The sequence below is a fragment of the Oncorhynchus clarkii genome, chromosome 4, assembly GCF_045791955.1.
Source record: "Oncorhynchus clarkii lewisi isolate Uvic-CL-2024 chromosome 4, UVic_Ocla_1.0, whole genome shotgun sequence".
NCBI classification, from domain to species: Eukaryota; Metazoa; Chordata; class Actinopteri; order Salmoniformes; family Salmonidae; genus Oncorhynchus; species Oncorhynchus clarkii.
In genome coordinates, this window is record NC_092150.1 from 19,012,020 (window position 1) to 19,025,975 (window position 13,956).

The window sequence follows — 13,956 nt, forward strand, 5'->3', positions numbered from 1 at the left end:
TATATTTCCCTTGACATAGTAATGCTGAATGTTATTTTTTTTAAACAGCTACATTTAACCCACTCTCCCCTAGACCATGACAATCAGATTGGCTACAATGACTATTCAGGGTCATAGGTGAACAAACATGTGATATTAAGTTCAAAGGGCAACTTTACAAACATCTGAACTTCAATCATTGTCCTTTGTTAGTTATTTTCACAAAGAGCTAGAGCGATGGCAAGTTTATGAAAGCTTGTAACAATACCAGACGTGAATAGTACACGGCGTACTCTCTCATTTCAGAATTTTTCATGTAGTTTACTGTCATCATTGTTGCTGAAACGTTGCGGCAGTAAACTAGGTCTGTAGGCTGTACATACTGTAGAATAGAGCCATAGCGCTACAACATCCGGGCATTCCTCAGCCTGCGCAGAAACGGAATGGCGGAGGTAAGTGAGCAAAAGGGCTTGGGTAGGAATGTGAGGACTAAATGATACTAGAACAGCTCTGAGTTTGAGAGCCTCTGTCGTCCAAGACGGTAGCTATCGATGTTTACAATCGTATCAACGGGTTACAGAAGGTTGTGAATGTAATATGTGTTGATAATTAAGGAAGTAAAATGGGGGCATTTTGTCCCAGGCTCGCCTCTCCGCGTTCTTCGCATTAAAGAGCCATTCCCAATTTGCCGGATAGTGCGCTATAGAACACAATCCGAGACCACCTCGACGGTGGTGCTGAAGAAATGGTCCAGGTGTGCTCCGTTAGTAATGTATTTTGACTGCAAACTTTGAGAGAAGTCCGAATTATTTCAGATACTCTGTCGGTGTCTTTTCGGGTGGAAACGCAATAGCCAGAACTATTTCCTTCTCTCGCGTGCCATTTGTGAGTCAGAGGAAGGAACGTTCAGCACCAAGTTACAGGAAAGCGCCCTGGTCATTGCGTCCTGAAGTGGAGTGGACCAAGCTTTTCAAAGTTAAAATGGCCATAAACGTACCTGTCACTAATGTATTGTTTGTGAGAGTTTTCGCCCAAAAGAGTTTTAAGTAGACCACAGCTGTATTTGCTTGAGGTAAAAACTAACTCTTGACTGTTGGTTCATAGGTCAACTCTATTTTAATGGATTTTCTATTTTGACAAAAAGTCTAATTCAGTTGTTCTAATACCATTAGTGTCCACTGTTGTATTAACTTCAACCATTCTTTAATTCAGGCGACTTTGAATTACAGAACAAGTAAAAAGACTTGTAACACTTTACACAACATCAGGTAAGCCTATAATGTATTGCCTGAGAGCCATTGTATATCAGATATATATATATACCATGGGTATGACAAAACATTTATTTTTACTGTTCTAATAACGTTGGTAACCATTTTATAACAGCAATAAGGCACCTCAGGGTTTTGTGATATATGGCCTATATACCACAGCTAAGGGCTGTATCCAGGCACTCGTGCATATGAACAGCCCTTAGCTGTGGTATATTGGCCATATGCCACACCCCCTCGGGCCTTATCGCTTAATTATACTGCTATAATGCATTGTAGGGCTTGTCATTAGCATGTACGACAGGCCTTATAATGTTTTATTATAATCGCATAATGATCCTAACTAAATAAAAGCCATGTTGAGTTGACACTTGACTGTTTGTGCACAAATTTGTTTACATCACCATTAGTGAGCATTTTATCCTTAGTCAAGATAATCCATCCACCTGACAGGTGGGGCATATCAAGAAGCTGATTAAACAGCATGATTACACCGTTTTGTCACACAACACAATGTCTCAATTCTTGAGGGAGCGTGCAATTGGCATGCTGACTGCAGGAATTTCCACCAGAGCTTTTGCCAGAGAATTTAATGTATTTCTCAACCATAAGCCGCCTCCAATGTCGTTTTAGAGAATTTGATAGTACGTTCAACCAGCCTCACAACCGCAGACCACGTTTAACCACACCAGCCCAGGACCTCCACATCTTTCTTCTTCACCTGCGGGATCGACCAAGGGGGAGGGGTGGGAGTGCTGAGGAGAATTTCTGTCTGTAATAAAGTCCTTTTGTAGTGAAAAACTCGTCCTTATTAGCTGGGCCTGGCTCCCGAGTGGGTCGACCTGGCTCCCATGTGGGTGGGCCTATGCTCTCCAAGGCCCACCCATGGCTGCGCCCCTACCCAGTCATGTGAAATCCATAGATTAGGGCATTATTTATTTATTTAAAATGACTGATTTCCTTATATTTACTGTAACTAATTAAAATCTTTGAAATTGTTGCATGTTGCGTGTATATTGTTGTTCAGTATATAATGGAATGAACAGGGATCAAGCACCTACTGGTCCTCCACGATGGTAACCCTTTGTGTGTGTGTGTGTGTGTGTTTTAGCTAGTTCGATGGGCTCTGGAGATCACAGACGCAGCCTAGTGGAGATCCTGAGGCAGGGCTATGAGGAGTCCAGGGCCCTAGTGGAGCTGCAGAACAGCCTGGGGGCCTCGCAGTCACAGGGCCGCCCAATGAAGATGGCAGCACGTCCCCAAAATGTGAGTACAGCTCCTCTGGCATCTGGTGTGGTGTGTTGATCCATTAGAGGCAGCAGTAGGCAACCACAACTTTAGCGCTGGGCTGGGACAAAAGCCTGACCTCACTGCATCCCTCTAGACCAGGAGTGAATAATATTATTCTATGTAATAGATTGTCAATTATTCCATAATGTGATGAATTAATGCAGGGCAAAGGCCGGCCTGGGGGCTGTATGCAGCCCGCGACCTGATTCAATACAGCCTGCGGGAATCATGCTCAGATCACATGAAGAATTTGCTATAGTAACGTTTAAAAAAAAAAAAATTGTTATTCAAATTAAAAGCCCAATGAATACCCGCGTTTGTGTCATTATTTAACTCACACCGCTTGTGGGACATTTATTTTGAAGGCACGTATAAATAACAACTGCACAAGGACAGACAGTGACTCACAGGCTGACACACGTCACAGTTACAAATAGTAGCTAGCTAGAAATTGAGCAAACATTTTTTTTCAAAGATAAAAAAAAGGAAAGTAGACAATGAATGTAGGGTGTTCCAGCAAGAGTGGACATCTAAATATGTATTTATTGAGGTATCAGGGAAAGCGGTGTGCTTAGTGTGCAAAGAGCATCGCTGTCTTGAAAGACCACAACTTCTCCCGACACTTCCAGACAAAGCATGTAGAGAAATATAGGAATATGTCTTCTGAGCAGAGGGCAAGTGTATCGAAAGAGTTGCTTTCACAGTTGCAAAAGCAGCAAGGACTTTTCACAAAACTGCATTCAGCATACGACGGAATTGCGAGAGCTATCTTTGTACTGTATACAAATACCTAGGTGTCTGGTTAGACTGTAAACTCTCCTTCCAGACTCACATTAAGCATCTCCAATCCAAAATTAAATCTAGAATCATCTTCCTATTTCGTAACAAAGCATCCTTCACTCATGCTGCCAAACATACCCTCGTAAAACGGACTATCCTACCGATCCTTGACTCATTTTCAAAATAGCCTCCAACACTACTCAGCAAATTGGATGCATTCTATCACAGTGCCATGTGTTTTGACACCAAAACCCCATATACTACCCACCACTGCGACCTGTATACTCACGTTGGCTGGCCCTCGCTTCATATTCGTCCCAAACCCACTGGCTCCAGGTCATCTATAAGTCTTTGCTAGGTTAAGCCCCGCCTTATCTCAGCTCACTGATCACCATAGCAGCACCCACCCATAGCACGCGCTCCAGCAGGTATATTTCACTGGTCACCCCCAAAGCCAATTCCTCCTTTAGCTGACTTTCCGTACAGTTCTCTGCTGCCAATGACTGGAACGAATTGCAAAAATCACTGAAGCTGGAGACTTATATCTCCCTCACTAACTTAAAGCATCAGATGTCAGAGCAGCTCACAGATCATTGCACCTGTACATAGCCCATCTGTAAATAGTCCATCCAACTACCTCATCCCCATATTGTTATTTTTTTTTCTCCTTTGTACCCCAGTATCTCTACTTGTACATTCATCTTCTGCACATCTATCACTCCAGTGTTTAATTGCTAAATTGTAATTACTTCGCCACTAAGGCCTATTTATTGCCTTACCTCCCTAATCTTACCCCATTTGCACACACTGTATATATATTTTTTCTATTGTGTTATTGATTGTACTATTGTTTATCCCATGTGTAACTCTGTGTTGTTTTTGTTACACTGCTTTGCTTTATCTTGGCCAGGTCGCAGTTGTAAATGAGAACTTGTTCTCAACTGGCTTACCTGGTTAAATTAAGGTGAAATATATTGTTTTTTTTAAATAGTCCCACAAAATGTCTAAACATAGCAAGCCATTCGCTGAGGGCGAATTCATTAAATAATGTTTAATTGACTGCAGCAATACTTTGCCCCGACAAGAAAGAGCTGTTTAAAATGTTTCCGTGTTAAGACAAAGTGACACGGCGTGTTGTGGACATCGCAGAGAATATGGAACAACAGTTGAAAGACAAGGTAAATGTGGATTTCCCTCAACTGCAAGATAAAGAATGGTTGGCAGATTTTGCCTTCACCGTGGACATCATGGCCCTCATGAATTAGCTGAATTCCAAACTACAAAGGAAGGGCCTTTTTGCACATCAGATATACAACCTTGTAAAAAGCCTTCAAGGGAAAATTACTCCTCCTGACCCGCCAAGTAGAAGCCAACAATCTCACCCACCTTCCGACACTACTAGTCTGTTCCCTATCAGATGACCAGCAGGAGAAGTATACATCGCTGTGGCGTGCTTTGAACGGTGAGAATTCTCGTCATTTTGAGGATCAGAACATTGGAAAATGACATGCTGTTGGTTTCCTCTCCTTCCACCGTTAATGTGGATAATGCTCCCACTGACCTGCAACTTGAGCTTATCGATCTTCAGTCTGATGCAGAGATTGCAGAACTATTCATAACAATGTCACTGTCGAGGTTCTATGCATCTCTCGATGAACAAAACTTTCCAAAGGAGGAGTCATGCTCAGAAGATGTTTGTACTGTTTGGGTCAACCTATGTATGTGAACAGACATTTAAAAAAATATTGTAATTTTTTTTTACCCCCTTTTCTCCACAATTTCGTGGTATCCAATTGTTAGTAGTTACTATCTTGTCTCATCGCTACAACTCCCGTAGGTCAAAAGCCATGCGTCCTTCGAAACACAGCCCAACCTAGCCGCACTGCTTCTTAACACAGCGCGCATCCAACCCGGAAGCTAGCCGCACCAATGTGCACCTGGCGACCTGGTTTGCGTGCACTGCGCCCGGCCCGCCACAGGATTCGCTAGTGCGCGATGAGACAAGGATATCCCTACCGGCCAAACCCTCCCTAACCCGGACGACGCTAGGCCAATTGTGCGTCGCCCCATGGACCTCCCGGTCGCGGCCAACTGCGACAGAGCCTGGGCTCGAACCCAGAGTGTCAGCTAGCACTGCGCCACCCTCATGAACAGACATTTTCAGTGATGAAATATAACAAGTCAAGGCACAGATCATCTCTTACTGACTCTCACCTTTCAGCAATCCTGCATATAGCAACATCAGAAACTATACATGACATCACTGCTCTAGTCAATGCCCATCAGACTTAACACTAATTGTTTTATATATATATTTACGCCTTTTTCTCCCCAATTGATAGTTACAGTCTTGTCTCATCTCTGCAACTTGAGAGCCATGCATCCTCCAAAGCACGACCCAACCAAGCCACACTGCTTCTTGACATAATGCCTGCTTAACCCAGAAGCCAGCCACACCAATGTGTCGGAGGAAACACTGTACACCTGGCGACTGTGTCAGCGTGCATGCGCCCGGCCCACCAGTCACTAGAGTGCGATACCCGTTAACAAGAGTTCTGTCCGTGGTGCTGAATGCACAATGTACTTTTCCCTCCGTGTAGTTCATTGCATGTTTAATAATGAAAATGCCTACAAAAGGAGAACATGGATGTGGTTTATTTGTGTGCATGTAAAAAAAAAAAAAAGTTAAATAAGTAGCATATCCGGACGTGATTTACAGTAGATATATCTATCAACACAGTCATACACATGATGTACATGTACACATGATGTACAATCCTGTAATATGATTCTGGCCCGTGATGGAAAAAATATATTCTAATGTGGCCCTCCATGAAAAATAATTGCTCTCTCGCTTTCTCTCTCTGTCTCTCTCTATAGGGCAGTGAGATTCCCCTGGAGGACCTGCTGTCTCTGTGTGGGTATGAGGTGTCTGATCCCCTCCTGCAGCAGGACAGGGAGCCCAACGAGCTAGCAGCCAGTCTGCCTGACATGACACTGGACAAGGTGAGACCTGGGTATAACTAGACATACCTGAGACTGGAGTAATCCACAGATAAAACTGTAAACACAGCCAGGAAAGCACTGCAGAAGGGGTGAACAACTCAGGCCCTCCAGTTCCAGTCTGGCTGATTTTTGTTTTTGTTTTGTTTCTTCGTAGTACTTAATTGATTAATATGTTAGTAAATCAAATCTAATTTATTTGTCATATGCTTTGTCATATGCTCCGAAAGCTTACATACGACCTTAGTCAACAATGCAGAGTTTTTTAAAAAGTACAAACAATTTCTAAATAAACTAAAGGAAAAATAGTAGCATAATAACGAGGATATATGCAAGTGGCCCGGTACCAAGTCAATGTACGGGTTAGTTGAGGTAATTGGGGTAATATGTCCATGTAGGTGTAAAGTGACTATGTATAGAAAATAAATAGAGTAGCAGCAGCATGTGTGTGTGGTGTCAATATGCCTGTGTCTTTGTCCGTGTGTGTATGTTGGAGTGTTAGTGTAGTATGTGTGGGTGTGTGGTTAGAGTCCAGTGAGTGTACATCAAGCCTTTGCAAGAGAGTAATTGCATATACAGGTCATTGAGAAAGTATTCAGTATCCCCTTGACTTTTTCCACATTTTGTTGTTTCAGCCTTATTCTAAAATTGATTCAATAGTTTTTTCCCCCTCTCATCAATCTACACACAATACCTCATAATGACAGAGCAAACATTTATGCAAATTTATTTAAAAAAAATAAAAAACAGAAATATCACATTTACATAAGTATACAGACCCTTTACTCAGTACTTTGTTGAAGCACCTTTGTCAGCGATTTCTGCCTTGAGTCTTCTTGGGAATGACACTACAAGCTTGGCACACTTGTATTTGGAGAGTTTCTCCCATTCTTCTGTGCAGATCCTCTCAAGCTCTGTCAGGTTGGATGGGGAGCGTCACTGCACAGCTATTTTCTAGTCTCTCCATAGATGTTCGATCGGGTTCAAGTCTGGCCTCAGGCTGGGCCACTCAAGGACATTCAGAGACTTGTCCTGAAGCCACTCCTGCTTTGCTTGGCTGTCTGCTTAGGGTCGTTGTCCTGTTACGTGAACCTTCGAGCCAGTCTGAGGTCCTGAGCGCTCTGGAGCAGGTTTTCTTCAAGGATCTGTCTGTACTTTGCTCCGTTCATCTTTCCCTTGATCCTGACTAGTCTCCCAGCCCACTGAAAAACATCCCCACAGAATGATGCTGCAACCACCATGCTTCACCGTAGGGATGGTGCCAGGTTTCCTCTAGACGTGACGATTGGCATTCAGGCCAAAAAGTTCAATCTTGGTTTCATCAGACCAGAGAATCTTGTTTCTCATGGTCTGGGAGTCATTTAGGTAATTTTTGCCAAAACTCCAAGCGGGCTTTCGTGTGCCTTTTACTGAGGAGTGGCTTCCGTCTGGCCGCTCTACCATCATGGCCTGATTGGTGGAGTGCTGCAGAGATGGTTGTCCTTCTGGATGGTTCTTTCATCTCCACAGAGCTGGAGCTCTGTCAGCATGACCATCGGGTTCTTGGTCACCTCCCTCACCAAGGTCCTTCTCCCCTGATTGCTCAGTTTGGCCGTGCGGCCAGCTCAAGGAAGAGTCTTGGCGGTTCCAAACTTCTTCCATTTATGAATAATGGAGGCCGCTGTGTTCTTGGGGACCTTCAATGCTGCAGAAATGTTTTGGTAGCCTTCCCCAGATCTGTGCCTCGACACAATCCTGTCTCTGAGCTCTATGTACAATTCCTTCGACTTCATGGCAGTGGGACCTTATATAAACAGCAGTGGCGGTCAGTGCCATTTATGATGAGGGAGGAAGATTTTTCTTTTCATGAGCATGGCCTTATTTCTATTACAGCATGTTGGATGACTGTCATTCATGTACCATTCACCCAGCTTAATGTAACATTGATATGTTTAGGCTACTACATGATACTCAAATTTCCCTATACCCATCATGAGTTTGCTACAACCTAGCCTATGAATTCAATTTTACAATGTAGGTGCACACAGGTCCAGAGAGAAATTTGAGATGACAGACAGTGACATATTGACAGACAGTGACTTTCAATACTGCCTTGCACACTCTTGCCTGCATCTAGCTATCTAGGTTGTAATCATTAGTCCAACAGTTGCAAACGAGAGTTTCAATTGAACAAATTATTTTTTATCCCTGTTTTGATTGCTTCCGTTTAACAAACGTTTTTCAACAGAATCGGTGGAATGAATACACCCCTGATCACGCATAAACGCAGTTCACGTTCATAGCATTGTTATTCCTTCTCGCCTCTATGCACTCAGCTCCTCTCACCTTTGCCCTTCGTTTGTGGACTTCAATGAACAACACATCAGCTGTATGTGACCAGGCTAAAAAATAACTTTCCAAGCCAAACCATCTACATCGTCTCCATATTAGCTAATTACATTGTCCCCATATTAGCTAATCATGCAGTAATGTTGCAGTGCATAGTCAGTAAGCAGTTACACCGGTGGGCCCCAGTGACAATAAATTAATAAAACCAAAAGCTTACCTTGACTTGGAAGAGTTCCAGTGTTTTGTTGGATAGTCATAGCCAGCTAGCTAACATAGCATCCCTCTGGTTGAGCCAGGTGTTTGAGTAGCTAAACTAGCCATCTGCATTTGCTAGCTAAGTAAGTGAAACTGAAGAAAAATGACACTCTCTCTCTCTCTCTTCTTCATTTTTTAAGAAATGTATTTGTTGAAAACTGTTCAACTATTGTCTTTCTCTCACTTTGAGTCAACTACTCACCTCATCATGTTATGCACTGCAGTGCTAGCCAGCTGTAGCTAATGCTTTCAGTACTAGATTCATTCTCTGATCCTTTGATTGGGTGGACAACATGTCAGTTCATTGCTGCAAGAGCTCTGATAGGTTGAAGGACGTCCTCCGGAAGTTATTTACTGTGTAAGTCTATGGAAGGGGGTGAGAACCAAGTGCCTCCTAGTTTTTGTATTGAAGTCAATGTACCAAGAGGAGGACGGAAGCTAGCTGTCGTCCGGCTACACCATAGTGCTACCCTACAGAGTGCTGCTGAGGCTACTGTAGACCTTCATTGCAAAACACTGTGTTTTAATCAATTGTTTGGTGACGTAAATATATTTAGTATAAGTTTATTTAAAAAGGAAAACTTTTTCAATGTTTTACCATTTTTATTTTTATGAAATTCACTCTGAGGAGCCGCCACTGATAGACAGGTGTGTGCCTTTCCAAATCATGTCCAATCAATTGAATTTACCACATCTCAAGGATGAATGCACCTGAGCTCAATTTCGAGTGTCATACCAAAGGGTCTGAATATTTCTGTAAATAAGGTATTTCAGTTTATTTTTAATATATTTTCAAAAATGTCTAAAAACCTGTTTTTGCATTGTCATTATGGGGTATTGTGTGTATATTGATGAAGATTCTTTCACCATTGTGTCAGTGGCAAACTTAATTATGGTGTTGGAGTGGTACGTGGCCACGCAGTCGTGGGTGAACAGTGTGTACATGAGGGTACTAAGCACGCACCCCTGAGGGGCCCCGTGTTGAGGTTCAGCATGGCAGATGTGTTGTTGCCTATCCTCACCACCTGGGGATGCCCATCGGGAAGTCCAGGATCCAGTTGCAAAGGGAGGTGTTCAGTCCCAGGATCCTTAGCTTAGTGATGAGCTTGGAGGGGACTATGGTGTTGAACGCTGGAACGTAGGCATTCCATTTGTCCAGGTGGGATAGGGCAGTTTGGAGTGAAATAGAGATTGCGGCGTCTGTGGATCTGTTGGTGGCTGTATGCAAATTGGAGTGGGTCCAGAGTTTCTGGGATGCTGGTGTTGATGTGAGCCATGACCAGCCTTTCAAAGCATTTCATGGCTACAGATGTAAGTGCTACGTGGCGATAGTCATTTAGGCAGGTTACCTTGGCGTTTTTGGGCACATGGACTATGGTGGTTTGCTTGAAACATGTAGGTATTACGGACTGGGTCAGGGAGAGGTTAAAAATGTCAGTGAATACACTTGCCAGCTGGTCAGCGCATACTCTGAGTATGCGTCCTGGTAATCCGTCTTGCTCTGCGGCCTTGTGAATGTTAACCTGTTTAAAGGTCTTACTCACATCGGCTATGGAGAGCGTGATCACACAGTCAGTGCTCTCATGTATGGTTCATTTAGCTCTTGTGGTAGGCTCGCGTCACTGGGCGGTTCGTGGCTGGGTTTCCATTTGTAATCCGTGATAGTTTGCTAGCCCTGCCACATCCGACAAGCATTAGAGCTGTTGTAGGAGGATTCGATCTTAGTCATGTATTGACGCTTTGCCTATTTGATGGTTCGTTGTAGGGCGTAGCGGGATGTTTCCTGGAATCCATTGCTTCTGGTTTGGTATTGTACGTATGGTCACGGTGGGGATGACGTCGTCGATGCACTTATTAATGAAGCCGGTGACTGATGTGGTATAATTGGTTATTGGTGCACCAACCTGGTTTTCCAAGCAGAAATCAATCACTAGTTAAAAGGCAAGAAGGAAAACCAGCATAGAGTACACTGTGATTGTCGAGGAGCTGTGCAGTTCTGCATTCAAGAGCATTATAGGATACATGTTCTGGCGTTGACATGATGTCTATTGATTCTTGTATGAGTAATTACTACTTGGCTCTTAAGGAATTGAGTTAAGATGGGCTCTAGATGCCCTGTCTAGTCTACAAACACTCAGAAAACATGAAAAATACTAAATCACCTTTATGTATCATAAATTCCATTAACTTCACTGAGTGTGATGCTTAGAGAAGGTAGTGAACTATTCCATTGAGACAGTAATAGACTGTTCCATTCTTCCAGGACCAGATTGCTAAAGATCTGTTCTCAGGAGAGGATGAAGAGGAGTTATCAGCTGATGACCTCACTCTCTCTGTCACCTCCCACGCCTCTGACCTCCTCTTCCGCCGCCACCTAAGAGGTATGACCAATAATGTCATATAGAGTATTAGGGCTGTGACGATACCAGTATCGCAATATTTTTTTCAATGGCAAAAATGAAAAGCACCTGTATTGAAAGCACCTGCTTTCAATATACTTTGTATCCCTCATTTACTCAAGTGTTTCCTTTATTTTTGGCAGTTACCTTTTATATAATGGGTATGACACACTCCTACTTTTGGAGCACAGCTACCACTTCCCGTAAACAGACCCCCACCCATCCACCCAGCTCACCACTCAGGAGAATCCCCTTATCATATCACATCGATATATTTTTTTAATGGCCTGAGGGCCCCTTTATGCCAAAACTAATTTGTTGTACCTTGAAGTTGTTAACTGGTGGTGTTATGAGAATGCTACATATTGATGTAATAAATGTTCCCATGTGCCAGCCCATTCCATGGCAGATGGAGACAAAGGCACCTTCGTCAGCTCCTCAGAAGATGTCTCAGATGATGATGACGACAACACCTCCATTCCATCCAATGATGAACGCAAGGTGAGACACTGGGGCCTACTGAACAGAGCTCAAATATTCTACAATTACTATTTAGGGAAATATAACAACCTGTTTTCTGTAGTGTCTTTGTAACTGACACTGTGGTTGTTATTTTTCCAGGACATCATGGTGGGCTCAATGTACCAAGCCAAAATCCCTCCTCTCAGCCAATACTCATACCAGGAGAGAGGTAACCCCCAATTGACCCTTTCAGAATCCGTGTACATTTTGGATTAGTGTGTTGACACTTTGCCTCAGTCTCACACACATCCTTATATCTGTGTCTCTATCAATATCTTTCCATCTCCTGTTCCCAGTCTATGAGAATGAGGACCAGCTCCTGTGGACCCCAGACATGTTGCCAGGCCAGGCTGTAAAGGAGTTCCTGCTAAGTGCCCAGAGACGGGGAGGTCAGGACGGGGCTGTAGACACCCTCATCAACGGGGACATAATCAAAGACAATGAACAAGTAATGTAGTGGGTTGGGTCATTTACTTTATGTTCATATTCTTATATTTTATTACAGTTGAAGTCGGAAGTTTACATACAAAAAATTACGCCTTAGGTCAGTTAGGATCACCACTTTATTTTAGAATGTGAAATGTCAGAATAATAGTACAGAGAATGATTTATTTTAGCTTGTATTTCTTTCATCACATTCCCAGTGGGTCAGAGGTTTACATACACTCAATTAGTATTTGGTAGCATTGCCTTTAAATTGTTTAACTTGGGTCAAACGGTTTGGGTAGCCTTCCACAAGCTTCCCACAATAAGTTGGGTGAATTTTGGCCCATTCCTCCTGACAGAGCTGGTTTAACTGAGTCAGGTTTGTAGGCCTCCTTGCTCGCACATACTTTTTCAGTTCTGCCCACATATTTTCTATAGGATTGAGGTCAGGGCTTTGGGATGGCCACTCCAATTCCTTGACATTGTAGTCCTTGCGACAACTTTGGAAGTATGTTTGGAGTCATTGTCCATTTGGGGTCATTGTCATTGTCCATTTGGAAGACCCACCCGGTTGGGATGGTTTTCTTTCGGCTTGCAAGCCTCCCCATTTTTCCTCCAAACATAACGATGGTCATTATGGCCAAACAGTTCTATTTTTGTTTCATCAGACCAGAGGACATTTCTCCAAAAAGTACGATCTTTGTCCCCATGTGCAGTTGCAAATCGTAGTCTGGCTTTTTTATGGCGGTTTTGGAGCAGTGGCTTCTTCCTTGCTGAGCGGCCTTTCAAGTTATGTCGATATAGGACTTGTTTTACTGTGGATATAGATACTTTTTCCTCCAGCATCTTCACAAGATCCTTTGCTGTTTTTCTTCTTGATTTGCACTTTTCACACCAAAGTACGTTCATCTCTAGGAGACAGAACGCGTATCCTTCCTGAACGGTATGATGGCTGCGGGGTCCCATGGTGCTTATATTATTGTTTATACAGATGAACATGGTACCTTCAGGTGTTTGGAAATTGCTCCCAAGGATGAACCAGACTTGTGGAGCTCTGCATTTGTTTTCTGAGGTCTTGGCTGATTTCTTTTGATTTTTCCATGATGTTAAGCAAAGAGGCACTAAGTTTGAAGGTAGGCTTTGAAATACATCCACAGGTACACCTCCAATTGACTCAAATGATGTCAATTCGCATATCAGAAGCTTCTAAAGCCATGACATCATTTTCTGGAATTTTCCAAGCTGTTTAAAGGCACAGTCAACTTAGTGTATGTAAACTTCTGACCCACTGGAACAGTGAATTATAAATTAAGTAATCTGTCTGCTAACCATTGTTGGAAAAATTACTTGTTTCATACATAAAGTAGACGTCCTAACCGACTTGCCAAAACTATAGTTTGTTAACAAAAAATGTGTGGAGTGGATGAAAAAGGAGTTTTAATGACTCCAACCTAAGTGTATGTAAACTTCTGACTTCAACTGTATTTCTTATTGTTGTTGCATTGTCGAGGAGGAACCTGCAAGTAATAATTTAGTTGGACGGTGTATTCCATATGTATCAGAGAAACAGAGTGGGACTTAGTAGGGCTGGATCATCATATGTAAATCTATTAACTTTGTTTGCATGTCGAGTGATTTCTGCACAGTTCATACTGTGGTTGAGGTCACAGACTTCTGTCACAACTGTTTGCTTTCTTTTCTCT

General features: G+C 42.9%; 1 protein-coding gene across 1 annotated transcript in view; it reads left to right on the forward strand.

Moving 5' to 3' along the window:
• Nucleotides 1-275: 275 nt before the first annotated feature.
• The window catches only part of LOC139407609 (mesoderm induction early response protein 2-like), a 29,981-nt gene continuing 16,300 nt past the window's right edge, over nt 276-13,956 (forward strand). Inside the window, exons 1-7 of the mRNA XM_071151436.1 lie at nt 276-431; nt 2,362-2,516; nt 6,201-6,326; nt 11,170-11,287; nt 11,700-11,806; nt 11,927-11,996; nt 12,124-12,275. Coding sequence (XP_071007537.1) covers nt 2,370-2,516; nt 6,201-6,326; nt 11,170-11,287; nt 11,700-11,806; nt 11,927-11,996; nt 12,124-12,275 — 720 coding nt within the window. The 5' untranslated portion in view covers nt 276-431; nt 2,362-2,369. The remainder of the gene's footprint in view (nt 432-2,361; nt 2,517-6,200; nt 6,327-11,169; nt 11,288-11,699; nt 11,807-11,926; nt 11,997-12,123; nt 12,276-13,956) is intronic.